This window comes from Acomys russatus, chromosome 6 (genome assembly GCF_903995435.1).
Source record: "Acomys russatus chromosome 6, mAcoRus1.1, whole genome shotgun sequence".
NCBI lineage: Eukaryota > Metazoa > Chordata > Mammalia > Rodentia > Muridae > Acomys > Acomys russatus.
The window spans coordinates 14828558-14856327 of record NC_067142.1 but is presented as its reverse complement, the minus strand read 5'-3'; the positions used below and the strand labels follow the sequence as shown (position 1 = coordinate 14856327).

Here is a 27770-nt window from a genome sequence, read left to right as displayed (position 1 = left end):
CGGCCTTCTGCTGTGATGCTGAGATTCACTTCATGCCCAGAAACAATAGATAGTAAAGTCTGACAATATTAATGAAAACAAATCTTTCCTCTTTCAAGTTATTTTACATGTTTTGTAATGACAATGTAAAGTTGCAAAAATAGCTCAAGAAATGTTTTGATGTTGCTTTAGCTTATTTCTTTTGTTGCCTGTGTTGTTTGTCATCTGTGAGAATTCCTCAGTTGGTATCCCTTTTTGGTATTTTGTTGTAAATTTCTATTTTATTTTATTATTAAGAGTATTCTGTCTGTTTGTCTGTCTGTATGTGTCTACATCATGTGTGTGCTTCATGCCCACAGGGGTTACAAGAGGGCATTGGATTCCATGGAACAGGAGTTGTTTATAATCTGTCATGTGGTTGCTGGAAATCAAACCCAGGGCTTTTGAAAAATCAGCAAGTGCTCCTAACCACAGTGCTGCCTTCTCAGCCACAAGCTGCTTTCTCTTTATATAAGTATATACTTTATTCTCACATATACATCAGACCCCATCCTATATATGGCGTAGTAGTTATGCATATGACAAAGGTGGCTTTATCAAAATTTGAGTGAGGAGTGAGTTAAGCAGAACACATCCAACAAATGTTCCATAAAGGAAAAACAAGTAAAAGCATGGATTCATGGTGCTGGAAGGTGCTAAGGAACATGTACCACACTTGTAGAGGAACCATATTTGCTGCTCAGTATCCAAATCAGATTACCACCTGTTTTTTCCACTCTTCTACCCTCTGTTGGCATCTGCAATCACATGCATGATCCCCAAATGTACATGATTAAAATTAAATTTAAAAATCCAACTAGTTTTATGGAAAACAGCACACTTAAGAACATAAGCAAGTAATTTTGCAGTACTTTAGGTCAGGTAAACAAGAGTGGCATGTGATTTAGTTTAAGTGTACAAACATTCAACAGATTCAGTTACTGTAAAGACTCAAGGAGAGGTTTGAGTAGAGGGTAGCCAATGGGAACAGCACTGTGAGAAAGTGTTGGGGCATGTGAGACTCCCTGCTATGTAGAGGCGGCTATTCAAGCTGGTGTGGCATGAAATAATGCTGAGTTACCTATGACAGCCAATTGCCTATAGGACAGTGGTTCTCAACCTTCCTAATGCTGAGAAACTTTAATACAATTCCTCATGCGGTGGTGACCCCCATCCGTAAAATTTTATTTTGTTGCTACTTCATAACTGTAATTTTGTATATATCAGATATGTGGCCACCATGCAAGTGTCCTTTAACAATAAAAGGATTGTGACACCCGAATACTGAGACCACAACAATAGGGTCTCCAGGCCATTGTAAGAACTGGGGATTTTCTGACTGTCCTTCAGCGAACTACCAGAGCACTGTGTACACATGCTATATCCAAATGAAACAACTATTAAAAGTATATGCTTAAATGTATTTGCATTAACAATTTTAGGGCTTTAAAATATGTATTTATTCCCCAAACTATTGTCTGTGGCTGTTTCTTTTTATTTTACATTTATATCTGCATTGCATATTCTAGATAATCAGGAACTACTTAATTTCAGAGGAAAGTGATGAAAGTTTTGTAATACTTTTATGCCATTTTATATATGGAAATTTAGGCTCTCCAGGTTTTCACAGCCTTAGGATCCATGAACCAGTTTCTCATAAAATGTTCTTTGATTCTCTTTCAGAATTTTAGAATCACCAAGATAGGAAAAATGTTTTCTACATGGTTGCCAAATACATTTAGCCAAAATACCATGAATGTAACATTCATATAATCCCTGAGTGTTTCGTGGTTCTTCTTGCTGTATGTAATTTTTTATTTACCTGTGATAAAATAAATGTATATACCCAAAAACTTTTAAATAAAAAAATTTAAAAATGTTCTTTGAGGCCTGGTGTTCTCTAGAGAGCCTCTGCTTGTCCAGCTTTTAGTGACCTCATCAAAGAGATAGTTATCATTTGTTTGGAGTGGCAGTGTCATTAATCTTTTCTGTTTCCCTCTCTCTCTTTTGGGTTCACTTCAGCTAAATAAGCAGGAAAAAGAACAATGAACAACATTATTGAAATGTTAATTCCTGATGTGGCTGAGTAGCTCTTAATCACACTATTAAGTGTATTCTCTGATTTAATCATCCTGGCTGACAAGATGTAAGCCCAAGATGGATGTTGATGAATGTCGGTCATTATCTTCTGATATGGATGAGGTTGTTTTCTCTTTAACTAAATGTTAGGGTTTTGTTTTTTAATTTCAGAAATGATACGCTGTTTAGAAAGAAAGAGTGTATAAAATGTCTTTTTGTATTTACATGTGTGTGTGTGTACACATATGTATGAATGTATGCATGTATCTTAGAACAGAGGTTGATGTTGACTGCCTTTCTCAGCCACTCCCCATCCCATCCAATTTTTTTTTTGTTTTTTTGTTGTTTGTTTGTTTGTTTGATTATTTGTTTGTTTTTTGCAGCAGGATCAGTCATTGAACCCAAGGCTCATTGATTCAGTTAGTCTATCTAGCAGATGTGCACTGGGGTCTGGATGTGACTGACTGTTCCATGTTAGTAATACAGACATACTACCTGTCCTATCTTTTGGTGGGTGGGACCTCATGTTTGTTCAACAAAGCACTTTGCTGACTAAGCCATATTTCTATCCTGACTGAGCATCCCTCTCTCCTCTTATAACATTTAGCTGACTTGTCTTTTGTTCACATAGTGAAATACTTATTTTTTTCTCAGAACTTAAATGGCTTTGGCTTTCTCTCTTACTTTCTACACCCACACCCTCCAGCTACAGTCAGTATCAGATACTGCTTAGCTCAGTGCATGTAGAGTCCTGTTCCTCCTAAGGACACTGTAGTAAATCAGATCCCCTGACCTTGGGGTCCTTACCAGCACAAATACTTCTCTCACTAGGACAGCATTTGTGAATTTCCTCAAAATATAAACTCCAAGCAAGAGCCACTTCTCCCATGAGACTTTACAATTCTTAGACAAAAGTCAGTGTCTAGCTCTGGCCTGTATTTGTTGCCTACATTACTCAGATTTATGTTATGAAAAGCTGCAGACATGCTCTACTTCTGGATGGTAAGAGCACCATCAGAAAAGCCAAAGTTTTGTAAAATATATATCATTGATATATCATACCATGACCTTTGCACTATGTAGAACTGAGAAACTGTTAACACAGAGATTCCATGATTGTTTCTGTATTTTATATTATTTTGTAAATAACTTATCATCATTTAATTTATCTATATTTATATGTAGACATGGCATAAAGACATACAAACATATACACACAGAGCATGAGAGAGGGAGAGAGAGAGAGAGAGAGAGAGAGAGAGAGAGAGAGAGAGAGAGAGAGAGAGAGAGAGAGAGAGAGAGAGATAGTTTGGATATGAAGTGGCCCTAATGCCTTCCTGTGTTTGATCACTTGTTTACTAGTTTGTGGTGCTTTGGGGGATGTTGTGGAACCTTTATGAGGTAAAGACTCATAGGAGGAAGTCATTCAGAGGTAGGCCTCCAGTGTTGATAGTTCACCCTCAATTCCTGTTCACTTCCTGTTCCCCTATTGTAGATTGCATGTGAATGCAATGTTACCCTCAAGTCTCTTGTTACTGGTGCTATTTCTTCTCTGTCAGAATGGACTTTGGAACTGTGGTCCAAAAGAATCTTTGTCCCTTAGGTTGCCTTTACAAGAGATTTATTTTTTTTATCATAGCAACAGGAATATATCTAAAACATACATTCAATCTTGTTTTATTCATGATTGCGAAGGAGTGCTGTGCTTAAGTCATTTAGGAGTAATTAGTCATGATAATTGTTTCTACAACATTCTGAGCACTTCTAAGTGAACACATGAATGGGAGTAATTAAGACTCAGAGGTGAAGATCTAGGGGTTGGGGCTACCTGGCAAAGTCTTTGTCTATTAGGTACGGAGCCCAGGGTTCTATCCTCAGTATGGCATAAAATGGGATTAGCAGTAGACATCTGTGTTCCAAGTAGTAGGAAAATGGAGACAGAAGGATTTAAGTTTCAGGTTATCTTTTATTACATAGTGAGTTAGAGGCCAGTCTTTGATACTTAATAACCTATGTGAAGAAAAGTAGACTCTGAGATGAGGCAAGACCATCATTATTTGGAAAAATGATCATAGAGATTGAAGAAAATACCAAACAGTATATTTGAAAGGGATGTTATGTATAGATATGAGGGTTGCACGGCAAAAATAGAACTGGGTTGAAAATTAGATAGAGTTTACTCTTCCTTTTGACATGTTGAGTTATCCAGAATCTAAAGCTGTAAGCATGTATCAAATCAAAGCTCCGATTCCTGTCCTTAAGGCTCACAGATGAGGGAGTAGAAAGATTGTTTGAACCACAGGATCAGGAAGTAGGCTGTGAAACTGTGTCTCCTTAAAAATGACAGGGAAGCCACATGTATAATCCTTCAACAGCAAAGCTGCTCAAACAAGACATGTATGATGCTAATATATGCTAATGTGGAAGGGGTGGATTTGGTGGGGACCAACTTCTAAAGAACAAAACAAAACAAACAGACATGAGAGCAATGAATGACTTCTGAGAGAGGGAGAATGAGTCTTTCCTAGGGCAGAGCTCTCTAGTTGGCTTTTCTATATTAAGTGGGCAGCACAAAAATCACATGCAAATAAACAGCAATAAATGGACTCAGCAGGTTGTATTTTTATACTTGTGCATATAATAATAATAATCGTGATGATGATTGTGATGATATTCAGACTAGTAATATAAAAAATGAAGGATTGGAACAATGGAACATGGGAAGGGATTGAGAAAGAAGAAAGAAAAGAAAGTGAAGAGATTATGTAAGCATATTTTACTTAAAATTTAAAAAAAAGAAGAAAGAATACCAATTCTCTGAAGAGAATGTGAGACAAAACAAAATAAATTGAATTAAAGCGACAATAGTAGTGGCAGCAAGAACTCAACATAGCAGTGTTTGTTTCTGCATTCACAGGGCTCTGCAACTACTTGCTGGTTTTGCTCATAAGGATTCCTGCAGGGCTCCTGAAAGCAGAGTCAGCTGAACTGTCCTGGCTCTTGTGTAGACATCACTGAGCAGCTGTGTATTTACTTTACAAAAAGTTAACAATTCAAAATTCAATAAGAATCTCCAATTTTAAGTCTATTGATTAAGCCCTGATTGTACAAAGAGGCCAGTCCATGACATGACCTGAATTCCTTACATAAGCGATACCATAATTAACCCACACTTGCACAATCCAGCCTCATACCTAATTCTTTTTATAAAATAGATTATGTTTTCGGGAGCAGTAGATGGCAACTTGGGTTATGTGTTCATTTTGAAATTAGGAAGAAGTCATTTCAACTTCTAGAATGCACATTAATAAATAAAAGATAAAGGAAAGGCCAGAAGTGGTGGTGTAAATGCTGGGTATATCCATGAGTATCCACAGTCCATGTGATGGGAAAATGAGACATGATCAAACCTTGGATCTCATGGTAAACTAGTCTAGCTGAATTGATCTACTACAGGTTCAAAAAGAGATCTTGTCTCAGAAAATAAGGTGAAGCATGGTTGAGGAAGACACTAGATGCTCATCTCTGGCCTTCACCTGCACACACATGCATGTTCCTATAAGCACAAATACATTATGTTTTCTTCTTTCCTTGAGCTATTACTCTGTAAGTAGCACATTCAAAATATCAGAAACAGCATATCAAATATCATGGTATGTCCTACACTCCAGTAAAATTTCTGAACTTGATTTTCTGCAATGTTTGGAATGCAGATACAGTGTGTGTGTGTGTGTGTGTGTGTGTGTGTGTGTGTGTGTAGGTCATAGAATAGTCTTCGGTGTTACTACATGCCTACCCCCATATTTTTCTTTCAGTCATTGGACAGGAGCTCTGAGTAATCTAAGATAATTGGCCAAGGACCTCACATGAGACACAAGGGTTGAGCTTATTTTCCCTCCCTTCCTCCTTACTGCCCTCCTTCTCTTCTTTCTTTCTTCCTCCTCCTCCTCTTCCTCCTCCTTTTTCATTTGTAGAGATAGAACTTAAGTCCTCATCTTATTAGGCCATCACTAGACTGACTGATTTCTCCCCACCCTGTAATGTGAAATTTTTTATATTTCCTTTGGGTTTTTTGTTTTGTTTTATGTTTTTTTCTAATCATTAGTAAACATTTATTCTGGGAGAGTCTGGTTCTCTTAGAGCAGGACAAAGCAGGTGTTCATTTTTGCAAGTTTTGAATGTGATTTTGCTCCCATCTCTTTTGCTCAAATGCTCCCATCCCATGTCTTAAGTTCCAACTCCTCTATCAAAGCATTATTTTTTGTAAAACAGATTTATTTATTGACAGTTTTTTTCCAAGTCCACCTGAAACTCAGTATGTAAGTGAAAATAACCTTTCCAAAAAAATAATTTATTCCGGTTACCTCCCAATTGTTATCCTCTCACTTGTATCTTCTAAGTTCCTCCTCTTTCCCTCTTTCACCCTATCCCCCTCCCCTAGGTCTGTGACAGAAGGGGACCACCTCCCCTCCTATGAGCCTATCAGGTCTCATCTGGATAGGCTGCTTCCCCTTTCTCTGAGTGCCACCAGGCCTCCCCACTAAGGCTAAGTGGTCCAATAGGGGGCACCAGAGTTCATATCAGAGTCAGTCCCCACTCTCCATACAACTGTGGAGAATGCGCTGTCCATTGGCTAGATCTGAATAGGGGGTCTAGGTTTACTGGATGCTTTGTCCTTGCTTGGTACAGTAGTTTGTGCAGCTCCCCTTGGTATAGATCTGCTAGCCTTTATGGTCCTCTGGTGTGGTTACAGGACCCTCTGGGTCCTTCTATCTTCCCATTGTCCCATACTTCTCTCACCTGGAGTCCCAGATGCTAGGTCTTGCTCTTTCCTGTGTTCACAATGCAAACTCAGAGGCATCCTTTGTTTTGGATTTTGCTTTTATTTGCTTTGTGATTTATCCCTGATGATGTAGTGCTTACAATAATGTCCAAAATAAATTAAAAATACTGTCAGTAAATGTTTGCCCAATAATCCAATATTTTAAGAATAATTAAGTAACAATATTTTATTTCTTCACTAATGAAATAGTTTTCTTTCAATATAAAAAATGTCCCCAAAGGCCAAAATTTGCAGCTAAAGTGTAGATCATTTCCTTGATTATATTACTGAGTTGAGAATTTAGGACACCCATGTACTGTTTGTAGGTTTTAGTGGACTCATTTTCTGTTCTCTCCATTACTTTACAATGACAGAGAAATAAAGCTGGGATGCTTGGAAGGAAAAAAAACCCCACAAGGGCCCAGGTTTTATATACACAGATATTTAAATACAAATATGTTTAAATATTTATTTTTAATTTTTTCCTTTCTTTGTATACAGTTAAAATAAAGCAAGCTGTCCTCTGCTCAAGCCACTTGAAGGTGGCTTGTCTAGCCAGGGATTTAGGAAGAAGGCAATTCATCGGATGTGTCTTTTCTTTTCTTTTTTTCTTTTTTCTTGTTGTGGGTATATTTGAGACAGGGTTCATCTGAAGTTTTAAAAGGTGATTGAGGTTCTTGAGATGAGGAAGATGTTTCTGTCATTTTTTTTGATTACATTAATTGAAGAGTACCAGTTAGTGGACATCCACTCAGGAAACTCTAAGAAGGATGATAGTTTTAAAAGGGGTATAGAATTTAATCCAGACGTGCTTACAGGGTGAAGCTTGTCTTTTCCAGGTCTTCTCAGCAATTAGTACCTCAAAAGAATGATGCTTTTCATAAAGACCTTTCCTATTTTTCTCATGGTGTATAGCACTGGACTTCTGAATGTCTTATCTCTGCCTTTTTTCCTCAAAGACTTCTGGATGGTTTAGCTGTGTGGACAACTCAGAGGAGGTATACACATATAGACTGTACGAAAGTTAGTATTTCCCTCTGCAGTAAACTCCTGCCTGTGTAAAAGTCCTATGTACAATCAAATGCAAACAGAAATTTACAACAACTTTAGAATTGTTTGGTTTGTTTTGAGTCAGTGCCTCTTGTAGCCCAGTCTGGCCTCTGGCATTTTGCGTAGCTTAGGAGAATGCTGAACTTCTGATTGTCTTGTCTACACTGCCATAGCTCTCTGATTACATGCTGTACCACTATACCTCTTTTATGTATATGGTGCTGGGCTTCTTGCATGCTAGTCAAACACTCTGTGCCAATGGAATTATATCCTGAGCTTCAACAGTAGAATCTTAAATCTTGAAAGTAAGTAAGAGATCCAGTTATATTTTTATTTTAAGTACCTATTATCTTTTTGCCAAGCAAAAAGAAGATAGCCATTGACAATGGAAGCCAGATCTGGTGCCTTCAGCTGATGGTGCTAGGGCCCTCATATCTGTGCCAGTTCTTTTTTAGAATATGATATATTTTTCTGGATTGCAGCTATATATTACTGTGGTATTCGCAATCATTAAAGACAACAGAAATATAATAATGAAATCTAGTTATTTTTTTCCCTCTGTTGCATTGAAATTTTAATTTTAGACACTTTCCTTGGCTCACGAGGATATAGTCTTCACATATTCTTCCTCTGACTCCTTGAACTTGAAAGTTTGTGGCTTCTCTTAGAGCAAAATCTTATTTTACTTATGGTATTGTAGGGACAAAAAAAAATCAATGGGAAGTAGAACACAATCCGTTTTACATGTGTTTACATTATGTTTAACCCTAATTCCCACCCTCTTTACTATCTATCAAAAGGAACACAAGTTTGGCTAATACTGGCCTTTGTTTTGTTAGACTGTGTTATTTTGTCTTAAACAATTTCAATGGGAAATAATTTTACCCATATATATGTATACATATTTGTGTATACAAATATATGTATATTTATGGTGCTGAAAATCACATATATATATATATATATATACACACACACACATATATATTTAGATACACACGTACACAGATACACACACACATATATTTGGTAGTGTATTTGTGTATGTCTTCACATGTGTTGCTTTTGTTGTACAACTTGTTTTTTGTTTAAAAGATGATATAAAATTTAGAAAGAAGACGAGGAGAGAGTAAAGTTAGGTGACAAAGATGCTAAAGACACAGGAAAATGACACATGGATCATGAAAGCTGGTTTTTCTAGTTTTGACCTAATTGTAATTTGTTTCCTTTTTATGATGAGTATGTGACTTCATCTCTCTGTGTACTGAAGTAGACCATCTTGGCATTTGAAAATTATCCACACTTTTTTTTATTTCTTTTAGGCAGAAGTAATAAATGTTCAATTTTCTTTTTAATTCCACTGTCTGTTGGTAGAATAGGACTCAGATTATGACTTTTCAATGAAAACCCATGTTATATTGACCCACTTAAAGTGACTTTTTAAAAACTATGTTTGAAGTGAGGGATTTATAACTTGAAAATTTCCCTTTACTCTGTTTAAAACTATATCAAAACATTCTACTACACATTATTTAAATTAAACTGTAAATTTTTCATTGCTACACATAAAAAGAATGTCTTTAAATTTTTTAAAGCTGATCCAACCAAATCAGTTGTGATACTGTCAAATCTGATCAATTTGAGTTTATGTCCCTGACACTTAATGCTGTCATTCAACAATCTTTCACAATGTTTTTTTTAATAAAAATATCTTTTAACATGTATCACTGTGTGCTTGAGTATGTATATTAAAGTATAGAGAGAATTGAAATGGATAAGGGAAAAATAGAAAACGGAATCCAGAATGTATTGGAAGAGACATGGAATAAGGAGAAGAGAGACTGTATATGCGCACACACACACACACACACACACACACACACACACACACACACACACACGCACACACAGCACTATGAGCTCCTTTGTAGACTATCAGCTTGCACTTCTGACCTATGAAACATCTTGTCTTTTAGATGGAGCCCCATTCACCTGGTGGATAGGGAGGGCGAATGAAAGGCATCCTTACTGGGGAGGTTCTGTTCCTGGACTCCAGCAGTGTGGATGTGGCCTGGAAGAGAGCTGCCTGGACATTCGACACTTTTGCAATTGTGACGCTGACACAGATGAATGGTAAAGAGAACTTCAGTTTTCCAAGAGTGGTTTAAAGTGTTAATTGATGTGCAGCATTACTACTAGGAGATAAAGATGCAGTTAACAGTTTGATGGGAATTAGGGCTACCATAAAAAAAAATTCCTGGAAGCCTGAGAGATGGCTCAGGAATTAAGAGCAATGGAATTCCATATGACTTGGGTTTGCTTCTCAGCATCCATATGCTGGCTGACAAATGCCTGTAATTCCAAAAGATATTCTATGAGTACTGAGAGAACATAGTTCACATCATAAGAGGAAGATACTCATATAAAAACTAAAACAAAAATGTATAAAGTCTGCTCTTTATGTTGAAGGGTAATGCTGAGGTTTGTGCCAACAGTCCTTGTGTTGTGAAGCATCTATTCTAAGCAAGGAATGAGATGTAATAAGAGCTTCATCATTTCATTAGGTTTTTTTCTTTCCATGCCACACCTATATGTGTGTGCGTGTGTGTGTGTGTGTGTGTGTGTGTGTGTGTGTGTGTGTGTGTGTAGATTCTCTTGTGTTTGTGAGTGCTCATGCCTGTGTTTATGCATGTGTGTGGAAGCCAGAAGACCACTTCCACTGTCATACCTTAGATACCACCTGGCCCAGAACTCCTCAAGCAGGCATGGCTGGCTAACTTGCTGCTTGTCTCTGCTGGGATTATAAGCTTTTGTGAACACATATGGCCTTTTAATGAGTATTCTGGAGGCCAATTCGTGTCTCCTATTTTAAAACAATCATTTTACTCTCAAGCCATCATTCCAGATTCTGAGTTAGGTTTTGAAATACATGTCCTGGGGAAGTGTCTAGAGAGAAGGGTGTGCAATTACATGGATGGCTTATCCCCCCCTCCCGATGTTTAGTGCCTTTACCACCATTTAATGACCTCTAACACTATCTTAAATATTTTATTCTACTAACTTGTTTTGACTTACCATGTAATTCTTACAACAACAATGTGATATCCAATAAGAATATGAGCCTTGAGGTTGAGAAATTGGAGTTTTAATGTTATACATGTCTGACAAATGCCAAGACCAGAGTTCAAACCAATGTCCTTTGGACACCAGGTCTGCAGTACTTACCTACACCAGATCAGTCTAACAAGGTGATGTGTAATTTATCTTGTTCATTAGGTCTTGGCTCTAGGTCTCTAAGCTCCAGGCAAGCTTTTCAGTTTTCATTTTATCAGTTATGAAAATGTACACATACTGTGTCTACTCAGCTTTCAGGTCTGGGCTGAATTTCAAGCACCTTGCCCTTGAGCTTCTGCAGTATTTCTCTCCTCATCAAATGATTCTCAGTTACAGCTGAGAAACTCTGTCATGCTCCTCACAGATAAACAACAATTTCTTTGGGATACAATATTTTCTTTTTCTGTTCAAACTGTTACTGGCAGGAATCAGCTCAATGAAACTTAAGTTTTCTTCAAAACATTACATCATATCATAAAGCTAGAGTTGAGGAGATGGGACAGTCAGTAAAGAGTACGCCACACAAGATTTAAGACATGAATTAAACCCTCAGAATCCACATAACTATGTTCTTTACACAGCAGACATGATTACAGGGTCTTGAATCCCAGCACTGGTGAAATGGAAGCAGGTGGGTGATTGGGGAAGTTCCAAATGATAGACCATGTAAAACAGTCATTCTCAGCTTGTGGGTTGAGACCCATTTGGGGATCAAGTGACCATTTCATAGGGATCACCTAAGAACATCTGAAAACACAGATACTTATATTACAATTCATAACAGTAGCAAAATTACAGTTACAAAGTAGAAATAAAAAACACTGGTCTATAAAGAAACTCAAGCAAACAAATAACCAATAAAACAAAATAGATGAGCAGTATCTAGAGATTGGCATCCAAATTAGTTCTCCAGGTTCCTCTTCCTATATAAGTGTGTGTACCTGTGCTTCTGTACACACTCACACACACACACACACACACACACACACACACACACAGATAGAGAGAGAAAGAGAGAGAGAGAGAGAGAGAGAGAGAGAGAGAGAGAGAGAGAGAGAGAGAGAGAGAGACATACACACATGCACAAATGCACATACACATGTACACAGGTCATTTCAGGAAAAGAATAAGCTCTGTCTTCATCTGCTTCAATAATACGTGGACCATGATCTCCAAATATCACAGCAGTACTTGGATGCAGTGGTGAGTTCCTTTTGATGTCTCTTTTGCTCCAAACTCTTCATGTGGAAAAAGTCAGGTGAAGTTGACTGAAGGTCAAATGACAAGTTCTTTCCTACTTGGTCCTCCCTCTATACTTTGAAATGAATTTTATCAGAGTAAACATTAGAATCTTCAAGGCATGTATCTGTAAAATTCCCTCAGTTTCTTCTATTGGACAAAGTTAACGGAAAAGCAAAATTGTGTTGGTGGAGCAGCTTAATCCATTATACATGCTGGTCAAAGTACTCAACATACTGAGATAGTTTAGTGCTACATGAACCATATATGATATCAACATCCGAGAACACCTATCCTTGAGTTGGGGTGAATTCAATATCAGTTAAAGCATCCTCTTAACTCCACCAAAGGGACTGCTGATGTGGGGGTTGTGGACCAGGTTCAGCAATGAAGATTCCAGGGAGCAGTTTGTAGAATCTCTGAAATCACATTGGAGAAGCATGCACCTTCCATCTTGCTAGGAGAGCCTTCTCAGGGTGCAATAGGCAAACTCTCAGCCACTTGTGATTGATTGTTCTTTGCTCTAGTATAATAGACTGCTGACTAAGCACTTAATGACACAAGTTTCAATGAGATCAAGTAAACTAGGAAAATGTAAGAGAGCTAAAAAAGATGGAGATGCAGGAAGGAGAAAGATATGACTCAATTAACATTTCTAGAAGAACCCTTCTGCTTGAAACTAAAGAAGCCTCAATTGAGTAAATCAGTGAGGGGCGTATTTGGCCAATATATATGTTGGTGTTTGGTTCCAGGTCTACTACACATACTAAAATGCACAGATGTTCTTATTTTTCATTAAAATGGCATGTAATTTACATAAAATCTGTACAGACCTCCTGTCAATCATCATAAGACTATTGTATTGTCTCTCATAAACTCCTTCAAATAGTTTTACCGCATTATTTATAGAATACTGGGAAGCTGAAAAATTGCCTGTCCTAATATAACCACAAATTTATTGTAAATATTTTGTATCTGTAGTGGATTGAGTCTGTAATGAAGAACCCATGGGTAGAAGGGACTTACTGTTCTATGAGACTCAAGGGTTTCTATTACAGTTAATGTCTACATAGTAAGGAGAGGAAAAGAAGATGTAAGTAAATCAATTTTGATGTCCAGCAAGAGAGAATTTGCCAAGAAAAATAGGGTCTACACGCAAAAAAGATATCGAGCAGTAAAGAGTGCAGTTAGCTTTTTGTTTTTAATTTTGTAGGAAATTAAATGCAACATGAGATAATCATTTTTTAATCATATAAACAAATCATAGAAAGAAAATTCATATGTTTTTTCTAATTTGTGGATCCTTTCTTTTATGTACATAAAAAGATTGTGTGTGTGTGTGTGTGTGTGTGTGTGTGTGTGTGTGTTGTTGCATGCATAATTGTGGGTATGGATGGGTGCATTCCTGTGTTCTTGTGTGAGAAACAAAAGATGAAATTAGAAATCTTCTATTGTTCTTCATCTTTACCCACCCCCCACCCTGCCAGGTTCTTTTACTAAACCTAGAGACTGTCTTGCAATGAGATCCATGGATAATCCTGTCCTCTGAAGTGATAGTGTTACACACAAAGACAAGAACATTTTTCATGTGGTTTCTGTGGATCTGAGCTTAAATTCTCCTGTTCCTGTGATAAGTACTTACACCCACTGAACAATCTATCTCCCCAGCCCACCAGCAGGAGTTTTCTGAAACAGTGTGGTAGACACCTGAGTGTGTGCAGTATAACCCAGGTGACAGCTTGGTCCTGGACATGGTATAGCAGAGTATTGGGCTTTGCAGGGAGCAGAAAGTGATCATCAGAATGGAAAGAAAGCATGGTTGTGTGGCAGGTTAACAGTGCCTCCTAGTGACAGTTCATAGCCTGATCTGCAAGTTTTCTTCAAATTACAGGTTAAACAAAAGTACATCTCCCTTCACAGAGAGCTTCTGTTTATTTCATTGTTGCAGTAGAAAGTGAAGAGGATCTGAGAATTTCTGGTTCTAGTCATAGTATTTGTTCTAAGTACATCCTTTTATAAAGCAGTGTTCCTGTCACTTTATCTTCTGAAATGTGACCCTGTCATTTTTAATTTTAAAGAGCTTCATATATTTAGGCGACATCCCTTTCTCCCTTCCTCTCTTCTTTCTTCTCTCCCCTTTCTTCATTTTTTCTTTCCTTTCTACCTTTTCCTTCTCCCTCCCTCCTTACCTTCTTACTTCTGTCCCTCACTCCCTCCCTCTGTCCCTTCTCCCTCTGGTCTCCTCTTTACCTCCCTTCTTTCTTTCTTTTCTTTCATTTTTTTTTCATTGTTTCCTGCTTTTCATTATATGGAACCCATGGCTTTCAAGCTACTGTGTAGGGCTGGATCTCACTCCCAGAGATTATTTCTGTAATGACCCTGAAGTCATGAGTGAGTGGTGACTGAGCACTTTCTCTAGGACATATATGTTCTTCTGTTCTTTGATAGGCAGTTTAAATACAGTTCATACCTAACTGATTACATTGTTGGCTATTATTCCTCTCTGACATCATCATAAGAACCATTTCCCATGTGCATTTTCTACTCTCTTTCAAATGTAGTTCTGGAAACTGGAAGGATAACTCAGACCATAGTGCTTGGCAAACAACAAGAAAACCTCAGCTTGATCCCCAGTATAAATATAGTGAGCACATACAAACCAAAAGAAATAAAAAGAAAATGAAAACTATTGGAGCATGATGGAGACACTTGTAGATTTACTCCTGGACAAGTGGGGAAAGGCAGGTCATGGGCTTTGCCAGCCAGCCTCTTCAGAATTTATCACTTGCTAATGTTTCTCTTTGTTTTAAGATAATCTGCTTTTCAGTATTTTTTTTTTTTTTTTTTTTTTTTTTTTTTTTGAAGCACGTGAGGAAAGTTTAAGAGGTTGAATGGTCATCAGAGCTGTTTACTCAGTGGAATCTCATGTATGGTCTGTGTGGCACTGCCTTCACCTCAGTCTTTCCCCTTGGAGAGAAGTGTGTCTGCCTGTTGTGAGACCACTGCGTTTTCACTGTCCAAACAGTGAGTGAAAAGATGCCCTGTCTCAAGAAACAATGTGGAGAGCTTCTGAGAAAGGACACCCAAGGTTTACTGCTAAGTGTAGCTAGCACTCAGACCTGAATCTACAAGAGGAGCCCTTAGTCTTCTTTGTCTGATCTACAAACTTCACTGCATTTTGTCTTCATCTACCAAATTGTAAATGATGCATAAAGTTGATTAGTTTGCTCAATTTGTAACTTTAACATTTATTTAAGAGGAAATATATCTTTAACATAAGATATTTAAGGATTTCAGAACATGTGAATAAAAAAGAGTTTTCACCTCATTGGTGCTTTGAATCCTCATGTATCCATCCCATGTGCAAAATGTATTTAACTTTTTATTATTTGATAGTTTCATGTGCTTTTATAGTGAAGTTTTTCTAATTGTTAATTCATGTCTCTCATCTCAGCCATCTCCTATTGGAACAAATCTCATCAAGCTGCCCTATTACTTTCACATCTTTATGTTGTCTATGGCCACTGACTTAAATTATGTTTCCTTGCCCAAAATTGAGTGAGAGGCTACTTACTAGAGTAAGGGCAATGCAGAGACATGTAATTGGCCTCAGTGTAGAGAGTGTGATGGTGGGGTTCTCATTCCCGAATGGGACAGACAGCCATGTGATTCTGCAAGGCTCAGGAAACATTACAGAAGCTGAGTAAGAGAAAAATGTATGAACCAGAGAATGAGAAATATGCAGGAAAAATATGATATCTGGATACAATGTAGCTGTTTCACCAATGGATTTACTGAACAACACCTGTACAATAGCAGCCCCTGATAGCCTCATGAAGAATGGAGGGAAACCTGACATCCACACCTCCATAAAAGATTATTAAAGATTAACTGTAGTTATTGGAATGAATGTTGTTTTCATCAGTGGCATAGCCATTTATATGTTGCCACATGCAAAATACTACTGCAGATAGCTATTTGGTATGTACAGTGTTTCTAAATATAAATACTTCAACGGTATCCAGTATTTTAAACTACATGTTATATTATTACTAAATGTGTTTCAAATTAAGAGGGTTACTTTTCAACTTACTTCTTTGACAAAAAATATCTTTCAAATAAATTTTCTTGGCTTCACTAAAGAAACATACAAGTTAGGACATTGTTCTGGCTTTAATGGGGACATAGTCTGTCATATTCTACTTTTATCACTTCTTATTTCAAAGCAACCATGGGAATTTGACTTGTGACTGAATTGAGTTCTGATGTGTAATTTTTTATTGTTTTACACATTACTATATTAACTAGGACTCGATCTTAGAATTTTTAATGGGTGAACTCAGAAAGACTGAGAAAAATGACTGAAGAAAAATTTGTCATTACTCAGATTCTAACAGAGCCAGTACCACGTGGGCTGCTCTGACAACGCAGAGCATGTAGACATTTGGCCACTCCTTGAGAGAGTAAAACAGTGATATGATGGTCAGTAGAGATGGGAAACTTGAGAAGATCTGGAATCAGCAAGAAAATAAGCATTCTTAAGTCAACTGAGAAGCAAAGAGCATTCCATGTCCTGCGGATCCAGACAGTGTAAAAGGGGAGAAAGGAGCTGAACAGTAACATTCACTTTTTTGCATACTGGCAATATGACCAGTTTCCAAAAGCTCTTGACATCATGATGAAGGGTACTTTGAACTTTGAGTCAAAATACACCTTTCCCACAACAACAAGAGAAGTAACCCATGCTCAAGGAATGAAGGGAGGAGAGGTGTTCAGCACTTGCCACATTCTCACACAGCCATACTCTGAGAAATTCCAACAGTCTCTTCTTGCTGAGAAATTTCTGGAGCCCTTGATTAGGTGAGGCTCAGGGCAGTTCTGTTGTGACAGACTACTCAATCCCTTCCTGACATCATCTCATTTTTCTTGTGCTTCAAAGCCCATGAAAAGCACATGCCTGAAATCAGACAACCCCAGTGACTGTGTGGTTTTGGTACAGAATACTCATTATGTAAAAGGAAAATAACTAATCCTATCTCTTTTGCAAATCTACAGCAATGATATTGTGAGTGGATCATACACTTGGCACATGGAGTTGTTCCCAGTTGTTGCTTTTTTTTTTTTTTTTTTTTTTCTGGTAGCACTGTTAAAGTCTAAAAGCTAACTGTAATATATCCATAACTAAATTTTTATTATGGGAGAAAATATTCAAATTCTACAATTATTATTTGTTAACTAAAGAATCTTAAGCCTTCAGCCTATTGGGGCTTCTGGTCCTTATGTTAATTTTTAAAATGGAGAAAGGTCGAGTAGCTGTCTTTGAAGATTATTAGCTGAGTTAGCAAATAATTCTCACATCTATCAGATATGGCATGTAGTCCATTTTGAAAAAGTATGTGGTTATTTATATTATTATTTATTACAAAGTCATAAATCTATTCTAAGTGGCAACATTGGTTTGTTTATTAAATTTATGTTCATGAAAACTATAAATAAATATATATGTGAAATAAAAGGATAAACACTAAGAAAAAATACATCACCTGTTGAGTAAATTGATATTTCTGAAAAGTCTGAAATATCACAAATTGGGGCTTCAATTAAATTTACCATGCAGTGGATGGACCTGTTATGTATGAATAAAGCAAAAGATCTGTGAATGTATAACCAAGGAGGCTGTGGTCTTCCAGAGCATCTCCTAAGGTGAGCAAGGTGTAATTTTATGGAGTCATTCTTGAAATGACTGCAAATTAGCAAAGTGAAGCCCAATCAATTGATTTGTGTTCTATATGAAGAAAGCCTATGTTTGTACATTGGGGAAGGTCAGCCAGAGACCTACCAGGGACAACTCAAGGATTCAGGGCTGTTGTCATGTGTGCAGAAATGCCTAGTGTAGATGGTGACCACATGATGATGTGGTAGCTTCCAGCCAGGAGGAGCCACTCTCTGTCAGTGGATTTCAGAGAGCATGTGCTCACACTAATGTGCTAATACTTGGGAATCCCTTCTTGGTTTCACAACCTGGTCATTCAATTTCACATCCTGTACCCTGAAAAAATGGGTTTTAGAAGTGCCATTTGCTGAACAGAGCTTAGATGTGAAAACAGAAATGATCAGCAGTGCCAAAAGTAAATGCCTCTGTGGATACAATCAGTGTCAGTCAGAGCACAAAGAGATTAGGTGAATAAACTAATATGTTGCATGGCACACAGCTGTGACTCAACTTTTCTTCTATGCAGATATCTGAAGATACATCTTTTTTTCACTTGTATAAGCCATTTATATTCAGCAATCTGGTTGTTAGTTTTAGCATCAACTTTCTATAACTTATAATTACAGGAAAAAATAGTTTCTATTAAGGATTTCAACAGGTTGTCCTAGCAGGGGATTGTCTTAATTGTTAACTGATGTGGAAAGACCCAATTCACAATGGAAAACATCCCCTGGAAAGAGATCCTGTATTATTTGTATTGTTTAATATTTTCATATGAAAATCATTCCTGATAATGTGAGTTACATCATCATACCAAATATAAATTTTCATATGTAATTTGGAAAAATCTTTTGTATTGTTGCTTTGTTTGTTTATGTTTTTTCTTTGTTTTGTTTTTTGGACACAGTTTTTCTGTGTGTGTGAATGCCCCAAACTCCCTCTATAGACCAGGCTGCCTTTGAACTCACAGTGATCTGCCTGCCTCTGCCTCTGTGAGTGCTGGGATTATAGGCATGAGCCACTGAACCCAGCTCTGGAAGAGCTCTTTGGTTTTTTAATATGTACCAGTGTGCTGATACAAAGGCATCAAATGGATGTAGACAATATATTATGGTATCTAATGGAGGAAAAATCAGCATTAATGGACATAATTCAGAACCCACCAGGTGCAATAAAAATGAAAAAAGTAGGACAACATAGTACCTCATGTTTCCTGTAAGGAGTGGTCTGTGTTTTGTCTTCCCTCTACTGAAGGTGTTTGAGCTCTACTTTAAAATCTCTACTTGTGACTAAATTGGAAAAAAATGCCAAATTTCTTTTCTGTGTGTGTGTGGGCAACATAGATACATATGCTTTGTAGCTGACACAAAGTCTTATTATTGAATCGCTTCTAAACACAAACATTCAAATTACAGGTATTTCAAAAAATAGCTTTACTAATTAACCATAAAAAACAAACTACACATATTATACTGTGTATTTCTTTATATTTTTGAATAGGGCTGTAGGGGAAAGGTTCCAGTGGATATGTGACTTATTTATAATCTAGATAAATTATTTAGTGTCTTTCTCCAAAACTCATGAGCTCAATTCTAAATCTTAAAATTTAATGTTCCACATGTGCTATGTAGCAACAACTTTCCAATACAGGATCATAGCTGGATGCCTATGAAGTAGGTTGTCTTGCCTGAGGGCACTGAATAGTTCAAGGACAAAGAAGAAAACTAAAGTGTCAGGAAGAATAGTTTTGGGCATTTAACACAGACCAGAAACTGTGACCAGGAGCTGTAAATCTCATTTAATCCTCTGCAAACTGCTATTCCAATGTGTATCCAAAACATCAAGTGTCTTAGAAAGGACATTATTCACCCATCCAGATGAGACTTAATAGGCTGAAGCCGGATGTTACGGAGAAGGACTCTGCTTTCTGAGGACTAAGGGTGGGAGCATGAGATCAGGAGGCAACAAGGGAGGGGGCTACAATCAGGATGTAATGTGAAAAAAATTAATGATAAAAAATTTTTAAAGGAAAACATTTTGAACATTCTAAGAGAAAAAAATGAAATTATAGAACCAAATCATAAAGTAATTGAAATTAAAATAAATAAATAAATAATGAGAAAACATTGGCTTTTCTAATTTTTTACTATCAAAGGAAAACTAGTAATTCCTTTTTTGTATAATTAACAAGAATAAAGCCAGACCCATTAACCTTCAAGATCTTTCTAGAGAACAAAGCAAACAGCAAATGATTAACTATAGAGATTTTAACACAACTTAATAGGTAATAAGAAATATCCATACCTGATTAAAACCTGTTGGCAGGTGGTTCAGTGAGTTCTTAAAAGTGATTTTAAAGAGGCATTTGTGATGTCTGTTTTCATGTTATTTTCTCAGACAGAAGATCTTATTTTATAGAAAAGCAAAGTGGTGTTTAAAGTCACATTAATGCTGCAGTGAGCATTTGGGTCTTCTTGGCCACAATCTGTGCTATAAACTTTGGAAACTACCTGTGTTCCTGTAAGTCCATTTAGGGAAGATATAAAATCGAGTGGTGCTTGGAAGCAGGCCATGGGTTCTATAATTGATATTCCAACTATTCACACAGGCCCTGAAGTGAAAGACCTATTATGCTCATTGCTACCCTAGCTATGCTGTATTCAATTGCAAAAGAGGGGTCTTGACACAAAATGCTTAGACAGTCTACATTTTATCCTTTTTTATTCTCCTTACATTTATGTTTTGCAGGACAAATGATACTGGTGTTCTTTCCTTCAAAGATCACTTGCCTGTAACTCAGATAATTATTACTGATACCAACAGATCAAACTCAGAAGCCACATGGAGAATTGGCCCCTTGCGTTGCCATGGTGACCGTGAGTACACCCAGCCCCTTTCTGAGTTGTATGACCACGGGATATTTTGGTTCCCTTATTACTTTTCCCTTAAGTGTCCTCCTAGCCTTGAAAATTACCCACAAGCCCATTACTTTTTCATACCCCATTGAAAACAAACAAGCTATGTTTAAGGACTCTCTGCTTCTCAGGACACTTCTGGAATGCCGTCTCGTTTTCTACAGAAGCTTCTTACCTCCATTTTCCTACCTTCCACATGGAATTCAGTGCGGACATTTCCTTCTTTTTTAAAACCACTGCTTTATCTGGAGTTTTCCTAGAAAACCTTGGCATTAAAGACTTCATCCGCCTTGAAATGAGCTGTAAGTGCCATCATTTATGAGTTCAATGTCCGTGGTCCACAGAGCAAGTTTCACTTTCTCTCCACCACCAGCCAAGAGTACAAGATTTTAGTGTCAAGAGAATATCACTGACTATCAGTAAAATTAGCACTGAAGCGGTCTAATCCCCACTAATGTGTTGTGGTTTAGTTTGTTCTATCGGCTTTTTTTGTTGTTTCATCAAGATATGTGCACTGCAAAAGTGGCTGGCATACCTCTTGTAGGTTTTATTCTGTATTATGCCATGATTATTTCTTACCTGTCACTCTAAGCTGCCACACACTAACATTATTCTATGAGAAGCAGGGATGATTACTATTGACCATTCTCTTTATATTTGGGAGACACTTTACCCATGCTTCAGAAGTCATTTTTATGAGCTGAGAAGACAGCTCAACCACTAAAGTCCTTTAATGCAAGCATGGGAACCTGAGTTCTGTTCCCAAGAACCCAGGTAACATAACCAGGAATCCTCATGACAGGAGAGGCACAGACAGGCTGGCTAAGCACTGCTACTCATCTAGAAGAATTGGTTCACTGATTCCAAGTTCAGTGAGAGACTCGGTTCCAAAAAAATGAGGTAGAGAATAATTGAGGAGGCACTTGGTCATCAACATCTAGCATGTGAGCACATCATCTCTCTCTCTCTCTCTCTCTCTCTCTCTCTCTCTCTCTCTCTCTCTCTCTCTCTCTCTCTCTCTCTCTCTCTCTCTCTCTCTCTCTCTCTCTCTCTCTCTCTCTCTCTCTCTCTCTCTAACACACACACACACACACACACACAAACACATTTCTTACCTCCCACCAATAGGAGAGTGTAACTAGTCATACCAATGATTCTCTACCTCTTTCTTGCCAGCAGCAGTGTGTGTACAGGTTTAGATGGATGCTTTATATCTTTGTAAGAGCCCTGTCCTCATTTGTGAGGCCTGTAAAATAATCACAAAGCCAAATTAACATGAAAGAAATATGGATGGGAAGTAATTCTGCTGTGGAGCACAGAATCACAGCACGCTAGCAAAACTACATGCAAGTACTGAAGGGAAAATACAACATGATTAATTAATATTTGTGAAAATGGAAAAAACAATGCTTTTGTCTGTTTCCGTAATAATAAATTTAAAAGCCTGACCACAGGTTTGTGTTCCTGCAAAGGTGTCAATGATTTCACTAAAATTGATTTCTTTTATTTTTTTAATGATTTATTTTATTATTATGTATATAGTGTTGTCTGCTTGTTTACCTGCAGGCCAGAAGAGGGCACCAGGTTACATTATAGATGGTTGTGAGCCACCATGTGGTTGCTGGAAATTGAACTCAGGATCTTTGGAAGAGCAGGTGATGCTCTTAACCACTGAGCCATCTCTCCAGCCCCTAAAGTTGATTTCTTGGTCATGTTCAAATGAGACTACAGATTGTATTATCCTATTAATATTCTATTACATTGAGGTGATAGTTTTATTCATTTTCAATGAGATTGTTTTTTCATAAAACCTCATAGATATTCAAAAGATTTGGGGAGATTTTCAAAACAATGACAAATTTGATGAAGCAAATTGATTTTCTAATAAGCTCCAAAAATTACAATACATATAACATATCTGTCTTTGCCAGGATCAATTCTAGGGTTTTCAAATATCATAGTAATCAAAAATCTTTCCAGGAAATACCTTAATGCAGAATTCATCAGAGATTTCCCCTCTTGTTTGGTAGAAACTGAAAAAAATTATCAAGGGTTTACAATGGCTCCAGTTCTTTTGATTCTCCTAGTGACTTTCTTTTTAATAATTAATTCAGGATTCCAGTCTATGGAATGGCATTACTTAGAAATATGTGGTCTTCTCACCTCAATTAACCCAATCTAGATAAACTCTAACTAAATATCTTGGCAGATGGTATTGTTCTAAGGACATGGGTCTTCTCTCTGCAGGTTAGAGGTGCACAGCTAGTTATCCCCATGTGTACAAAAATACACTGGTAAAAACAGGGTAGAGCAAGGGTAGAGTTCCAACAGAGATTCAGGCAGGTACAGATGTTCCAGGTCCCTGATGCCTGTACTGAATAATTAGGAACAACTGAAGTGAGGAAAGCATACAGCACATTTGTTCTTACTCTTTAGAGGTTAGTATTGCTGATGGTGGTCCAGTGCTCCAGGAAGTTCAGAAATGTACACTCCACATTGATGGAGGCATATTATCACTTTCCCTCAACATTCTGAACTGGCTTGTGCCTGCAATGTACTGATAATCACCTTCATTCATCTTTCTTGTTTGCTTTCAGCTCCTTCTGAGGTGACATTTGCCATTGATGTTGGGAATGGCCCTGTTGAGCTCCTAGTCCAGTCATCTTCTCCTCTGAATGACAACCAATGGCATTACATCCGGGCTGAGAGAAACCTTAAGGAGACCTCACTGCAGGTGGACAACCTCCCACCAAGTAGGAGGGAGTCCACAGAGGAAGGCCATTTCCGACTTCAGCTAAATAGCCAGTTGTTCATAGGTAAGAGACATTACAGATCACACTTTATGCTAAATATCAACAAGATGGCTTTGTGCTCTAGTTCAATGAAAATTCCTAGTATTTTACAAGTAGAAAACAATTAAAATAGCATGTTATTTTTCACCATAAGTTTAATTTTAAACAATGTTTTATTCTAGTTTTATGATCACTGTAATAAAGTTTATGCTACTCATTCACACACTTCGGGCCATCTTGAACTTTTTTGATACCACTTATCTGTATATTTATTGGTTTTAGACAATGATGGAATTTTTTTGTTTGTGTCATTGTAATAAAAGTTTATGGCTTTAGCCAAACTATTCCAATATATCACTCTTCTTGTTGATCCTTGACTTCTAATACTATTGTTAACAGTGTGATCAAATAGGTTTTTAAGTAAACCAACAACTTTAGTTTTCTGTAGTAAACACTGGGAAGAAAGCTGGCTGGTTTTATGTCATCATGATGCAAGCTAGAGTCACTTAAAATAAAGACTCTCAGTTCAGAAATGTCTCCATATTTGGGCTTGTAGTTAAGTCTGTAGAGCACTTTCTTAAGTAGTCATTGATGTGAGAGGATTAGAGGTATGCACCCTATTCCTTCTCCCCTACTCCTCAGAAAAGAGGGGCCCCACCACCACCAACCTACCTGAGTGCATCAAGTAACCTCAGGACTGAGCATATCCTTTTTGCTTGTGGCCTGGAGAGACAGCCTCACCAGTTCTTAATGAGGTCAATCTTTATGCTCTAATTTAGAAAACAATAATTTGAAAGAAAAAAAATTAGTTACAGAACTATTTTTTTAATAGCTAATTTTATTTTTTTTTAATTTTTTTATTAATTTATTCTTGTTACATCTCAATGTTTATCCCTTCCCTTGTATCCTCCCATTTTCCCTCCGCCCATTTTCCCATTATTCCCCTCCCCTATGACTGTTCCTGAGGGGGATTACCTCCCCCTGTATATGCTCATAGGGTATCAAGTTTCTTCTTGGCAACCTGCTGTCCTTCGTCTGAGTGCCACCAGGTCTCCCCCTCCATGTGACATGGTCAAATGTGAGGCACCAGAGTACATGAGAAAGTCATATCCCACTCTCCACTCAACTGTGGAGAATGTTCTGTCCGTTGGCTAGATCTGGGTAGGGACTTAAAGTTTACCACCTGTATTGTCCTTGACTGATGCCTTAGTTTGAGCGCGACCCCTGGGCCCAAATCTGCCTATCATAATGTTCTACTTGTAGGTTTCTAGGACCCTCTGGATCCTTCTACCTTGCTATTCTCCCATGCTTCTCTCAACTAAACAGAGAATTCTCAACTGAGGAATATCAAATGGCTGAGAAACACTTAAAGAAATGCTCAACCTCCTTAGTCATCAGGGAAGTGCAAATCAAAACAACTCTGAGATTCCATCTTACAGCCTTCAAAATGGCTAAGATCAAAAATTCAAGTGACAGCACATGCTGGCGAGGATGTGGGGAGAAAGGAACACTCCTTCATTGCTCTTGGGAATGCAAACTAGTACAGCCACTTTGGAAATCTATCTGGTGTTATCTCAGAAAAATGGAAATAGGACTTCTTCAAGACCCAGCTATTCCACTCTTTGGAATATACCCAGTAAATGCTCCAGCACACAACAAGAAAATTTGCTCAACCATGTTCCTAGCAGCCTTATTCATAATAGCCAGAACATGGAAACAGCCTAAGTGTTCCTCAGTAGAAGAGTGGATAAAGAAACTGTGGTACATATACACTATGGAATACTAATCTGCTATTAAAAACAAGGAATTCCCAAAATTTGTGGATAAATGGATTGAGCTAGTAATGATCATAATGAGTGAGTTGACCCAGAAGCAGAAAGAATCAAATGGTATATACTCACTTATATCTGTATACTAGCCCAAGGGGCATGTCCCACGAAAGCCTTCACTTACCAGAAAACTGGGACAGAGGGGAGGACATCCTATTGAGTTACAGAACTGTTAAAAGTAAAGGTTTAAAGTAAATAGTATGGTTTTAAATGATAGCATAATGCTATAAATCGAAGGGTGTGTGCTTCTGTGTAAAACCTGATGTTGGATGCTTAAACATACCTGTAAACAAATTACAGATTAACCATTCTACATGTGTTTCTTCACATTTGTGTTCTACCACCACACACATGATATAGCTCACTACCAGCTATATGACTCAATCTCTATTCCATGTGCATTTCTTATTTGCTTCCTTTATATTTAGGCAAATATAATATTAAAACCTGAAAATATTATCAATGAACACATACTTTCTTAAGGACAGTAGGTACTAAAATGTGAGAACATCAGATTTTCATTTCATCACCTACCATATGTGTATTTTCATTAGCTGTGTCTTATTCATCCATCAGCAACTAAGAGCAAGTGATTTAAAACCTTCTTATGATAATAGGCCCTTCACTTAATTATAAACTCCTATAAGTAATAAGTACTGCTAAAAATTTCTATTTATTTTACTGTTTTAATTCCATTTAAATATCACATTTTATTTCTTGGAAGAAGTTTGTTACTCATCAAGATTTAATATTTTCTTTTTAGTAGAATCTGTTCAAGTATTTTAAATTTTTCATAAATTATGAATCATGTGAAAATGTAATTTACCTTCAGGCAGTCTTTAAGCATCTTTTGGGCTGAAGCAGAATCTAAAAGTTTGGTTTTTTACATGCTCATAGCTACCTAACTATCACAAGAACAGAGATAAGAGGAACTTTGTGGAAGTTAAAAGTGAAGAGAGGCTGCAGTGTTTTGTGTCAAAGTTTTATCCTCAGACATTGAAATTGATTATGAATGCAGTGAACTGTAGAAATAAGTGGGTAGAACTGGAAGAGACATCTTGAAAGATGGAGTTGTAGCCAAGGTCAGTCTAAGGAGCATGCCCACGTCTCCTGTGATTTCCTCTTATGTGACTGCCATATTAAAACTACTGTGCTTTATAGAGCTTGTCTTGATGAAAATGAAAAGGTAGAAACACTGCTGGAAGTCATCCTAGTCTGTGTCTTTATGTTTAGTATTCAGTGACAGGTACTTTTGCAAATGATATCTGGTCCAAGGCAACTGAAAACCCAACATTTTTGTGTAATTCCCCTAAGTAATGAATGTATGAATGAATGAGTGAATAAAAGGTTTTATTTACTTATTTCCCTTGTTTCCAGTCTAGTTGCTATTGATAAATTCCCACAAAAGCAACATGGAAGAAAGGGCATATTTAGTTTACAGTTCCTAGTTAGAATGCATCACTGGGGGAAATGAATGCAGGGACTTGCAGCAACTCCTAATGGTTTCTCCCTACACAAGATCCAACTGAGATATGCCATCCCAAATTGCTTTTTGCTACACCATCCAACCAAATGGTCTTTGTCGTCAAGAAGATTGATGTCATGTGCCAAAATAATGATGGAGTATGTGTATATCTCTTAAAACAGGAAACCATGTAAGAAAGAAGCAGAAGACAGTGGATTCTATTTGTTGTTCTTTAACTTCAATTATTCAGTAGAATATCTTAGCTCACAGATTCTGGGCTTGGCTGACTTCTTTGTAGGTTTGCCAGTAACCATAGTGGATCTCACTCCTTTCATGTAGTTTGCTTGATCATAGCTAAGGTGATCTTTTTGACGGTGATTTCCCTGCTGTATGTGGAGCAAAGGGTAACAATATTACTTTCTTTCCCATTGAGAACTAAAAGAAATTGCTGGAATTTCTAGTATAACATAAGTATGCTTGAAATGGCTATACTTAGGAGTAATGGAACTGTTTTGATTATCAAGGAACTTGCAAGTTAAGATTGAGACTGTAAAAAAAGGCTACATTTTCATCATCTAAGTATAAAGCCATGTTTTCTGTACTTTTAACTCTATAGTAAACTGTTGTGTTAGCAATGTCTTCAATTGTTCTAACTCTATAGTGAACTGTTGTGTGAATTTTTCCTGGGAGCTTTAAATACCTGTCTATTCATCCTAGAGAAGACAAAAAGCACA

At 37.3% G+C, this 27770-nt stretch overlaps 1 protein-coding gene across 1 annotated transcript in view; it reads left to right on the top strand.

Annotated features, from left to right (window-relative positions):
* Window positions 1–27770, top strand: part of Cntnap5 (contactin associated protein family member 5) — a 951234-nt gene that overhangs the window by 790568 nt on the left and 132896 nt on the right. Inside the window, exons 14-17 of the mRNA XM_051147230.1 lie at window positions 9946–10102; window positions 20784–20911; window positions 21082–21252; window positions 23548–23766. Of these exons, the coding sequence (XP_051003187.1) occupies window positions 9946–10102; window positions 20784–20911; window positions 21082–21252; window positions 23548–23766 (675 nt within the window). The remainder of the gene's footprint in view (window positions 1–9945; window positions 10103–20783; window positions 20912–21081; window positions 21253–23547; window positions 23767–27770) is intronic.